This window comes from Engraulis encrasicolus, chromosome 4, assembly GCF_034702125.1.
Source record: "Engraulis encrasicolus isolate BLACKSEA-1 chromosome 4, IST_EnEncr_1.0, whole genome shotgun sequence".
NCBI lineage: Eukaryota > Metazoa > Chordata > Actinopteri > Clupeiformes > Engraulidae > Engraulis > Engraulis encrasicolus.
Window position 1 is genome coordinate 3,332,501 of NC_085860.1, and position 12,500 is coordinate 3,345,000.

Consider the following 12,500-nt stretch of genomic DNA (forward strand, 5'->3'; position numbering starts at 1 on the left):
TCCATCCCTTTGTCTCTCTTTCTCTTTATTTCTCTCTCTGTCTCTTGCACACACAAGCATCTGACGAGTGTCTCTTCCTTACACACATACACACCCCCACAAACACGTGGTGAGTGTTCCCCTCTCCCTCCCTCTCTCGTGCTGTCTGTCTCTCACACATGACACACGCACACGCACACGCACACACACACACACACACACACACACGCACACGCACACGCACACACACACACACACACACACACACCTGGTGAGTCTCTCTTGCTCTGCCTCTCCCACACTTATTACTTTCACTCTCTCGCTTTCTCCCTCTCTCACTCGCATGCACATCATCAATGTTCAGTGACCCGTAGAGAAGCAGGGAAAGAGAAGACGTGTTCCTGTGCATAAATGCTATTTGGGGCGTGTGTGTGTGTGTGTGTGTGTGTGTGTGTGTGTGTGTGTGTGTGTGTGTGTGTGTGTGTGTGTGTGTGTGTGTGTGTGTGTGTGTGTGTGTGTGTGTAGACTCTAGCACATGCACAGAAGGGTGTGTGTGTCAGTGTGTATTTGTGTATGTAAATGCCAGCATGACCTTTGATATGATGTGGTGTGTGTGTGTGTCCAGCGGGCGGGGTGCGGGGGGCCCCTTCGGAGGTGGTGCAGCCGTCAGGCGGGCGTGCCAGCCTGCTGGAGTCCATCCGCAACGCTGGCGGCATTGGCAAGGCCAAGCTCCGCAACGTCAAGGACAGGAAACTGGAGAAGAAGAAGCAGAAGGAGCAGGAGCAAGGTGGGAACACATGCTGTACACACACACACACACAAACACGAGGAGCAAGGTGGGAACACATGCTGTACACACACACACACACACAAACACGAGGAGCAAGGTGGGAACACATGCTGTACACACACACACACACACGAGGAGCAAGGTGGGAGCACGCACGCACGCACGCACGCACGCACGCACGCACACGCACACACACGCACACACACACTTTACCAATATAGTGCATTTCATATACAGAAGAAGTCGAATGCCTTGAAAGGAATAGTTTGCTATGTTATACTTTCTGTTTGTGATGAAAGAGAGTGGCGAAGATTAAACATTCTGACACTTGGGGGTGCTTTGAGTGTTTTGGCTCACTGTGGTAGTGCCCCATAGTCAACATTTCCTGGCGCCATCTCACACCATCCTATCAAATAAAGACATGAAAGCCTATTAAAATATATATACTCTATATTAAAAAAAATAAAAATAAATAAATAACATTGCACATTTCAGTGGACATGATTCACACATTGATTGCTGGCACTCTGGGATGAAGAGCATTCATTCAAGCTCACAGAGGAAAAATAATAATAATAATAATAAAATATATATATATATATAAAGACATATTTCTATTCATATTTCTGTGACTCACACACTTGTCTGTTCCCATGAACCATCTGTTGGCCCTTTTTCAAAGGAAGTCAAGGAAGCGCACAACTACAGCAAGCTATCTTTTCAAAGCTCCCTCCCCGCTCATTTTCGATTTTTGGACCTGTTGACGGTCTATTCACTATTTGTTTCCTCTTCTGACTCAAACATTTGTTGTGGCCTCTGTTGCTCTAAACAGCTGTTTCCCTAAGTGTTCTCAATGGCAGCTCTTTCAAGGTGCCACGTCAACAAACCCTCACACAGAGTGCTGTTCCAATGTCAAGGATACTCACTCGTGCACTCGATGTCTGAGAACTATCAAGGGTGCAGCAATGGAACCTTTTCATACCATGTAGTATTCACCCATTACCCTCTGTGTTAACCCATCATCAACTATAACAACAAGAACAACCAACCAATAACACCCAGAGATGGCAACCTACACTAGATTGCATGTGATATTCAGAGCCATATACCGTTATGTTCAAAGTAATAGCAGTGCTTTTTAAAAAGGTGAGTAAATGTCAAGTAGATTGTACTTTCATGAGCAAAAATGTATTTGAAACACTGCACATTCACAATTCCCGCACCTTACTGTAATTCCCTAGAAAACTTGTGGGCTGGCATAAGATATGCTGTTAATAAGGTAAAACCCAGTAACGCAGAGGAATTGTGGAATGTAATACAATTGACCTGGGCTGACCATTGCCGGACGTTGGTCAACTCCATGCACCACAGATGTGAAACTGTTATTAGAAACCATGGTTATGCAGCAAAATATTAGTTTAGGATGCTCAGCCAAGTTGAATTTTCAAGGATTTGTTAGTTTATACAGAACATTTATGAGTTTCCAAAGACAAATGACAACACTGCTATTTTTATGAACATGCATTTCTTCGCTTTCTGTGAAATATTATAAAATTGAATTATTGTTCCCAATTTTCTTGCTTTGAAATAGAATGTGGAGTGAACGTGCAGTGTCCCCAATGCATTTTTGCACATGACGGTACAATTCATGTGAAGAATCTTGACATTTACCCCCTTTTGTAAAGTCACTGCTATTATTCTGAGCACAACTGTATAAATCTTTATACAGCGCCCGAGGTGTTGCATTTCGCAGCCCCAGACATTGCGGGTGCACAGAGTCATTGCAATACCTGGCTCAGCTCAACCCCCTCTTGGGGGCCAGGCCCAGATAACAACTATAGTAATAAAACAACGACCTAAAGCAGTATTTTCTGGTCTCTCACACACTTGTGTTGTGTTCCATTTCAGTGGCGGCAGCAGCAGCGGCGGGCGGTGGAGACTTCATGTCAGACCTGTTCAATAAGCTGGCCATGCGCAGGAAAGGTGAGACTCAAGTGTGTGTGTGTGTGTGTGTGTGTGTGTGTGTGTGTGTGTGTGTCTGTCTGTCTGTCTGTCTGTCTGTCTGTCTGTCTGTCTGTCTGTCTGTCTGTCTGTCTGTCTGTCTGTCTGTCTGTCTGTGTCTGTGTCTGTGTCTGTGTCTGTGTCTGTGTCTATGGTCAGCATTGACCATGGGACAAAATCATCTGAAATGTAATGAGGACCCAATTCTGAGGGCCGGGACAACTGACCCCTTCGTCCCCTCACCTCGGCTTCCTTGATGCATGTACCGGTACATAACCAATGTAGATGTAGATATACTTAGCAGACTGAAAGTACTGCAGATGGGGGGGTGGAAGCAGCATGAGATGGACGATCTGCTTTAATGAACATCTAGCAAGTGTAGACGATGCCAGCTACTACAACTGTGCTAATTGGCTGGCTGTTAGCTCACTTGGTAGCTGTCTTCTATGCTGGACTTATGTGGAGTTCAAAACGCGGTCTGGACTGTGCAGCAAGTCCTTGGTTCCAGCAGTACAACAGAACAGATGCTACCTAAAACACATACGGGTATATTATGTAATATGAACAGTTTCTATTATTAATAATAGTAACTACTAGAAATGCACTCAGAGAGTGCAGACCTCTGCCAAGGACACTGTTTGATAGAACATTTGACTGTTACACCCTATTTTTTCTTTCTGACTTATTTTTGTGAAGTTAGAAACTGGAATGTCCAAATTTGCCCTATTCCGCAATGTTGAAGAATATTTTTAAAAATTCCTGGATCCGTATTGTAATTTTAATCACTTGTTCCTTTTGTCATTTCCAAAATTGTTTCATTACTTAGAGCCATCCTGCTCACAGACAAACAAACAGACAAACAAACGCGACCTAAAACATAACCTCCTTGGCGGAGGTAATAATAGGACTATGAAGTATATTATCTTAGAGACAAGCCTGCTTAGGAATACAGTATGTACAGTTCAATCACAGTGGTAGCACTAATCCCATGGAGAGCGAGATGTAGGAGGACTGAGCATTATGGACGCTAGTTAGTACAGCATTGCCAGAGATTCTAACCCTGTGTCTCAATCCACGCACTTGTGACACAAAACTTTCATGCCAACCCAAGTATGTGATTGTTGCTCTTTGGGGTGAAGGACGCTGTGCATTGTAAACAGTAGCCAACCAATATTTTGGCAAGTTAATTCCATGCTCAGCCGTCACTTCCAGCGAGGGCACAGTGCATAGTGCTCAATTTTTTCCACGACACTATGCACTGAAGACCTCAGTGCACTGTTTGCACTGTGCACTGACCGCCAGTGCACTGACCACAAGTGTGTGGATTGAGGCGTAGGGAAGGAATAGCCTATTATCTTATCCAGTCTCTCTGGCTTAGTTGTGTGTGAGTTCCACTTGCCGTTTCTGGGGGTAACGGCTGCCATGTGACACTTGCCTCCTCTCAGGTATCTCAGGTAAAGGCCCTGCAGGCGGAGGCGGAGATCCGGCTGACTCCACCCCCTCCGGAGCCGGCGGCGCATTCGCCAGGATGTCGGACGTGATCCCGCCCCTTCCCGCTCCACAGCAGGCGGGCGGCGAAGAGGATGAGGACTGGGAGGCGTAGTTACCATGGCAACTACAGCACCAAGCTGTCTGAACTGAAGATAGCGATGGAGAGGGAGAGAGAGAGTGATGAAACGCCCCCTAGGGGGACACTAAGGACTGAAGTGTACTGAAGTATGACTGGAAGACAGGTGTGGGTGTGAGAGAGACGGGGGCGTGCGTGAGCGCGCTGAAGTGTGTGCGTGCTGAAGTATTTCTGTGAGATGGGGAGAGAGAGAGAGACTGAGTTTGCTAAGGTGTGTGTTGTGTATGTGTGTGTGTTGCGTGTGTGTGTTGCTGAAGTACAGTATGTATGAGTGAGCTAGTGAGGCTTTTTGTAATCATAATGTGTATAACAATACTAATAATTTCATCCGCTGAGCAGTGCCAAGAATGTCTAATGAATAAATTCCTAGTCATTTCATTCTGCTGATTTTGGTGTATTGTGTGTGCGCAAGGCAATCACGGGTAAATAACAACCCGGTCACATACACCCTCATCCTGAATTTCTGTCTCGGACTCAAACAAGCACACACTTTCACAACCGCTCTGCTCCACAAATACATGCACAACATGTCTCTCATACACACACTCATCACACACCATTTCTCATACACACACTCTCAAACACCTTGTCTGGCTCACATGTACACACACACGCACACTTTCACAACTCTGCTCCACAAATACACACACACACACAACCTGTCTCTCGATACACACAATCGTCTACACATCATCTCTCACACAGTCTCAAACACCTTGTCTGACACACACACTCTCCACAAATACATGCACAACATGTCTCTCATACACACACTCGTCTACACACCATCTCTCATACACAGTCTCTCAAATACCTTGTCTGGCGCATGTACACACACACACACACGCACACACACACACACGGCCAGCACTCAGTCTGAGTCTAAGTGTTTTTCTCGGCTCGGGAGGAAGCAGATGGTTCTCTAGATAATTAGAGTGCTGGGGCCCAACTGATTAGAAACATGAAATGCAGCCATACGAATTCATTGATCTGCTTTATTATGATGGGATTGGAGCACAGGCACCCGCACATCTCTCAGTGCCATTCACAGCCCATTCACAGCAGCAAGAGAACAATTCAACACGCCCAACAAACCAAAACACAGGCACTTCAAATATATTAACAATGAATGAAAATGATAAAAAAAAAGTCAAAGCCAGACACAAAATAGTTAGACATCTTATTACTTTCCTCCCCTCAGCAGTTCAGCGCTTTCTCTTTCTCCTTCTTCTCCAGGAAGAACTGTGAAATGAACAGACAAACGGATGTAATTCATTGTTCAACTGCTAGGCCTTGAATTCAAGAACAAAACACAATACAGCTTCTTACTAGCCGTGCCAATTGTATCACACACACGCACTTGACTGAGATTACACATGGTTCTTCACATATTCAAAGCATTTATGAGCAAATAGAAATTCTGAAGCATACATGTGAAAAGCTAATTACAGTCCGCAATATCAATGTGTGACTAATTGATGCTACTTCGACAAGAGCACGCACCTTTCTAATACTGGCGAAGGCTGGTCCGAAGGTGGTGTGTGTCTTTGTGCTGGTCCGGATCCATTCCGGAATCTTCTGCAGGGTGGCGGGTCGGGAGAAGCGGCGGTCCAACAGCACCACGCACGCATAGTCACCACGGTGACGGATGGCCCTGCCTATTACAACACAAGTTAGTCATCAACTGACAGTGAAACAAGATCCACTCTACCACAAAATAAGACCAATGGATCACACTCCACCTTCTCTCTTAAAAACCCCTTAACAACACTGATTTATGGCATTACATAACATTACATTTAGTTGACGCTTTTATCCAAAGCGATTTACAGTTAGTTATTTACAGAGTATTGATTACAGTGTCTGGAGTAATGTGGGGTTAGATGCCTTGCTCAAGGGCACTTTAGCCATGGATGGAGGTGTGAAAGAGGTAAGGGTGGGATTTGAACCTGCAACCCTCTTATCTTAAGACCACCTCCCTAACCATTAGGCCAGAGCTGCAATATGGCTGCCATTACAATACAGTAGACGTCTCATCACACATAGCTGTTGATTTGCTGCTGGTAATTTAGCTGTTGGGGTGTGGTATACAACGCATTTCACATTATTACGCAAATGACATTTTTTGCCGTTTTCCCAAATAGTCAATAGAAATGAGAGTCCTCATAATTTTCAAGTAATCAGCCATTAGAGTACAATTCAAAAGTTTTTGAATGAACCTTCCAATGATAACGGTATTTTTTTAAATAATAAAAAACTTCAAATGCCCAAAATGCTCTGTTCCAAATTATTACGCAAAACAGTTTTGTAGTGTTGTAATACAAATGTCTTTCTTTTTTCCCATTTACATCAAAACAGTTGGCATTTGGTACCTTCTAAATTACATTTCGATGTTCAAAACTTGGTCATAAGCTGTAACTGCAATGCTGCGTTTAACATTGAAGTCAATGGCAGGGCATTGCATGGGAATTATGGAAGCCCAGATATCCTTGATGCTTTGCTCTCAGCTGTTTTTGTTTGTTTGGTCTGGTGACCCACACTTCACTCTTCAATATACCCGTAGATTTCCATGCCACGTGTAGGTGCTTTGGAGGTGATGACATTCTAACTCACCAGACATAGCATCCCATTCATTTTCAATGGGGTTTTATGTCTGGTGCGTTAGAATGTCATCACCTCCAAAGCACCTACACGTGGCATGGAAATCTACGGGTATATTGAAGAGTGAAGTGTGGGTCACCAGACCAAACAAACAAAAACAACTGAGAGCAAAGCATCAAGGATATCTGGGCTTCCATAACTCCCATGCAATGCCCTGCCATTGACTTCAATGTTAATAGCAGCATTCCAGTTACTAAGACAAATAGCTTATCACCAAGTATTGAAAATTGAAATGTAATTTAGAAGGTAACAAATTCCAACTGTTTTGATGTAAATGGGAAAAAAAGAAAGAAATTTGGATTACAACACTACAAAACTATTTTGCGTAATAATGTGGAACAGAGCATTTTAAGTTTTTTATTATTTTAAAAAATAATGTTATCATTGGAACTTTTTAAATTGTACTCTAATGGCTGATGACTTGATAATTATGATGCCTGTCATTTATATTGATTATTTGGGGCGAAAAATGTCATTTGCATAATAATGTGGAATGCGGTGTAATGTGATCTGTGATAATCTAAAGTAATCAAATACGCAGGTCGCTGGAGAAGCAAAGCCTGCACACATGGCACTGATTTTTCCCCATCTTAACCATTTTTTGGCTCGTTTTTTTGCGTGTTAGTTCTCCAGATATAGATCATCCCGGTCAGCCGTAGTTGCGTTAGCCACAGCTCGGCTAAGAGTGAGTGTGTGCTGCTGTTAACTGACCACTACCCACCTATGGATTGATTGACAGCCTTCATGCAGAGGTTCTCCACCAGAGCCCTGCCAGGACTCCGCCCACCTATGTGTGGCTGTTCAAGAGAGAGGGACACATTAAGGAGAAAGACCTAAAACGACATGGAAAGATGGCTAAACAGCACGGGTGGGTTGCACAGTCACACATATAAATGTTGGTAGTAGTTCACCGTGCCTAAAATGAGGCATTTCTCCTGCAATACTACCATGCACTTGGTTCAAAGCTGTACATGACACATGTATGTGCACAAGCATCTCGCACGCACACACACGCACACACACACACACGCACGCACGCACAGAGAATCTGCTGATGAATCATAGGCCCACAACCACGTACCATGTTCTTGTCCAGGTAAGCCATCTTCTCGATCAGCTCTGGAGACTTGATGTTGGGGTACGGCATGCCCACCATCACAATGCACCTACCAGCACACACGCACGCACACACATGCAAATCATTACAAAGACCAGGCTCTAACATTATTTTGCTGAATGAAAACGTTTTACATAACTCCAGAGGGAGGGAGGGGAACATATCTACACGCACGCACCTGCCCAGGTCATCTGAGAAATTGATGCCTTCACTCATCTTGCCTCCGACCACGGAGAAGAGCAGCGCCCCAGACAGCCCACATGCAGTGGTTTTACAACGCTGACAAAACACCACACAAATGCATATAATTAATACACACACACACAGAATTTTATTTAGATCAATCTTTTTTTTCATTGTTATTTTCATGTAGCCTGATAAACCAGCCTCAATTTGAGATTGAATGGGTAATTTAGTCTGGCCCCGATTAATAGTACATCCGAAGATTGTTGATGAGAACAACCCATTGTCTTTCAAAACGTGCCACTGCCTACAGGCCGGTGCTCTGACCAATCAATCAGCGCTATCTTTCTCGTTGATGTGCTTTCCCAACGTTGCGAGTTTCGTCGTCACTCCCTCAAAACCCCGCCCGCTTTGATTCAAAACAAATCTCTGCGTTGTGATTGGTTTGCCAGATTCTTGGCAAGCCTGGCAGACCACTAAAACGATGCGAGGCCAGACCACTCGCAGGCAAAACATTTTGCCGTCCAGCGGGTGGCGCTGGTTTACTAGGCTAATTTTCATGTGCTCCTCAGGTCATTTTAAAACACAACGATCAGCTGATGCACAAAAAAAGACACACGCAGGCGCACACACGCACACACACACACACACACACACACACACTTCTATAGTTGGTACTGTGACCAATGGTGACCGATCTGGCCTGACTGGGGACTGGGAGACTTACCTGGATGCACCTGGAGTACTCCGAGAGCACCTGCTCTACCTGGCTGGCCTTCTTTGGCTCCTGGAAGATCTGAGATGGAGAGAGAGAACAACAGGTTACATCTCTACACAAACTGTACACAAAGCACAAACAAATGAATACCGACCTACCATCAATACCACTACATATGTGATTGTGTGCGTGTGTCCATGCAATTGGCAATTACTATACTGACTAGTGGTGTCAACAATGATCGATTCGGCGATCCGAATCGATCCGGGGCATGGACGATCCAGATCCAGATCCGGCAAGTTCCAGAATCAATCCGGCAATTTTTTTAAGTTTCAATTACTTCCATGGATATTTCGGGAGCAAATGAATGTTAAATTAAATAAAAACACTTCAAAACATTGCAAGACTGATACAGACTGATACAGAAAACAGCCAATAAATTGTTGCTCAGTATCTGACTACTTGTATTTCCTCATCATGGCTGAACATTTGCTTTGCGTTCAGTAGAAATGTAATGCATTGCAATGCATTGTAGAATTGAATCGAATCGGATTGGATCTAATAGAATCGAATCGGATCGTGAGGGCAGTGCCGATCCACACCACTAATACTGACGTTTCAGTACACATGAAACAACAGTAGAGAAAGTGTAAGTATGTGTGTAGATGTGCTTGTGTGTGAGCAGGCCTTCATCATGCTTTAGAGTATGTATCACACGCTATAGCACTATAGTGTATTCAGCGTGTTGGTGCGACACCTTCTGAAGTTAAAGCGTGATCCTCAACGCAACGGTAAAGCGCTGTCATGCACTTTTGACACGTGACGAGGTTTGCACAGTTTTCCCGCCGTGTCAGCGATTTTGTTTTGCCACAGGGCATTTCTGTTACTAAACGCTAATATGCTTTGCTGTGCCCTAACCAAAACCATCCCTAAACCTAACCTGTCAGTAAAGCAATGTTTCTGCTGCTTTACTTTTGCCAAGAACCGCGGCATTAGGCAAATTTCAAGCTAAATTGTGCCTAAACCAAAATCATCCCTAAACCTAACCTGTCACAGGGCGTTGTGGAGCATGCTTTAACTTGTAAAGGCGTATTGGACACACACGATAGTGGGTTCAAATCAGCGTGTCATCTATACACAATGTATGATGACATGTTGGTGTGAGAGAGGAAGAGAGGTTAAAAATAGTGGCTGAAGTGTCCTTGAGCAAGGCACCTAACTCCACATTGGTCCCCCTCCACGGACGAGAACCAATTCCTTTTGCCTAAAAGAACTAAGTCGTTTAGAGAAAATGCATCCTCTAAGTGTAATGTAAGAAATGTAATGCCTGTGTGAGGGGGGTACTTTGTGTAGATAGATAGCCTTCATTGTCCCCAAAGGGATACTCGTTGTCACAGCAAACATAAAGCATAGAAGACAGAGACAGGGACGTCAACACCACAGAGACATGTACACAAGGACATCAAGCACCATATCTGCACAAACACCGGCAGACAACACAAGCACATACTCGCACAATAAGCCATACAAACACACCATAAATGACAAGTCACATACTACAAGTATAAAGGAGGGCCTATACTACAAAGCTGGTTCAGGACTAAACCAGGTTAAGTTAAGAGGTAAATCATCTAATAGAAACCCCACATTAGATGCTATTAGATGATTTACCTCTTAACTTATAGGATAGTTCCGGCGTAAAATGAAAGTTTTACCATCGATTTCCCATGCCACATAATGTATCTAATGATGAGCCATTCCGGGCAATGCCGCGCTGTTATGGAGTTAGCTTATTTTAAGCCTTTTTGGCGAAAAACGCAGCCAATGTATCACGGCGGGGCCAACTTGTAAATATTATTTTCTGATGTTTCCCCGCTATAAACAACCTCAAAAACGCTACACACTTCATCACAAAGGTCTCGTCAATCAAACCGAGGCACAGAGAAGATCATCGGACCACACAGTCTTTCACTGGCCAGTGTTTTCAGAGGTGTCTCACTGTTGCAACTCTCTGACCCGGATGCAGGCTACTCAATCAGGTGGCTAGGTAGGCTAAACATGGTCCGCGGTTCTTACACCGGCTGCGGCCGTAAAATGAAAAGCTGGAACCCCGACCGTTTTCACCGACTGCCACTGTCTAAACCAGCCATATTACGGGATTAATAGCATTAGAAGTGGACGAAACTGACATAAAAACCCTGAGGGATCGCGACTACCGTGTGTGGAGGGAGCATTTCGAGGATGATGACTACAAGAAGAGTAAGAGTAAGGGAGATGGAACACCTAAACGAAACCGTCTAAAGAGGAATGCTGTGTCAAAAAGGCGCATGGCTATGGAGGTATGTTTGAAGAGAGAGAAACATGTGTAAATGTGTCTGGCTCATGAATCTTGACTGTCTGTGAATCTGTGAAACTGGTTGCAACACCGCGCGTCTTTGCCAGCAAGCACTCTGTTTTGGGAAGGCATACAGGTGCAGTAAATGTAGCCCACTACAGGAGATAAATAAACTGTCAAAACAAACTAGCGCGGGATGGCAAGTGAAATTGTGAAATTGTGCGACCTGAGGCATTCGAGGTGGTTGATGTCAAGCATGCTAGAGTAGTTTCAGTGAAGTAGACTCTAATTGACGAGGGCGCGCGGGGTCAGATAGTGACCATTACGCAACGGAGGAGGGCTGGAGGAATTTTATAAAGTCGTACTAGAAGTGCTCTTACAGATGTAAGTACAACACCAGTGGTGTGTTATTACAAAGTTGAATCCATTATATTATACCGTGTTGCAATTATTTTGTAAGAGTAGTCTGCCTACCTGTACTCTCCATACAACTCTTCAAATCTGCTGCCTGCACACACGGTAGTCGCGATCCCTCCGGGTTTTTATGTCAGTTTTGTCCACTTCTGATGCTATTAGCCATTCCCGTAATATGGCTGGTTTAGACAGTGAGAGAGTAGAGAGTTGCAACAGTCAGACACCTCTGAAAACTCTGGCTAGTGAAAGACTGTATGGTCCGATGTGCCTCGATTTGATTGACGAGACCTTTGTGATGAAGTGTGTAGCGTTTTTGAGGTTGTTTATAGCGGGGAAACATCAGAAAAGAATATTTACAATTTGGCCCCGCCGTGATGCATTGGCTGCGTTATTCGCCAAAAAGCTTAAAATAAGCTAACTCCATAACGGCGCGGCATTGCCCGGAATGGCTCATCATTAGATACATTATGTGGCATGGGAAATCGATGGTGAAACTTTCATTTTACGCCGGAACTATCCTTTAACCTGGTTTATTCCTGAGCCAGCTTTGCAGTATAGGCCTAGGGCTGGGCGATTCACCCTGAAAAAAAATCTAGATTTTTTCATTTCCAAACTCGATTCACGATTCACGATTCGATTCAATACCCCCCCCCCCCCTCCCCCCCCCCCGCCCCC

The 12,500-nt window shown here is 44.4% G+C and overlaps 2 protein-coding genes across 6 annotated transcripts in view; one reads left to right on the forward strand and one right to left on the reverse strand.

Moving 5' to 3' along the window:
* Positions 1–4,775, forward strand: part of wash1 (WAS protein family homolog 1) — a 25,636-nt gene extending 20,861 nt beyond the window's left edge. For both annotated transcript variants that reach the window (XM_063195947.1, XM_063195945.1), the window contains exons 10-12: positions 605–766; positions 2,678–2,752; positions 4,216–4,775. In XM_063195947.1, the coding sequence (XP_063052017.1) occupies positions 605–766; positions 2,678–2,752; positions 4,216–4,373 (395 nt within the window). In that variant the 3' untranslated portion in view covers positions 4,374–4,775. The remainder of the gene's footprint in view (positions 1–604; positions 767–2,677; positions 2,753–4,215) is intronic.
* Positions 4,776–5,372: 597 nt separating this feature from the next.
* Positions 5,373–12,500, reverse strand: part of ddx11 (DEAD/H (Asp-Glu-Ala-Asp/His) box helicase 11) — a 31,251-nt gene continuing 24,123 nt past the window's right edge. For all 4 annotated transcript variants that reach the window (XM_063196509.1, XM_063196507.1, XM_063196506.1 and 1 more), the window contains exons 22-27: positions 9,086–9,154; positions 8,354–8,454; positions 8,140–8,224; positions 7,780–7,855; positions 5,901–6,055; positions 5,373–5,639 (exon numbers count right to left, since the gene is read on the reverse strand). In XM_063196509.1, coding sequence (XP_063052579.1) covers positions 5,595–5,639; positions 5,901–6,055; positions 7,780–7,855; positions 8,140–8,224; positions 8,354–8,454; positions 9,086–9,154 — 531 coding nt within the window. In that variant the 3' untranslated portion in view covers positions 5,373–5,594. The remainder of the gene's footprint in view (positions 5,640–5,900; positions 6,056–7,779; positions 7,856–8,139; positions 8,225–8,353; positions 8,455–9,085; positions 9,155–12,500) is intronic.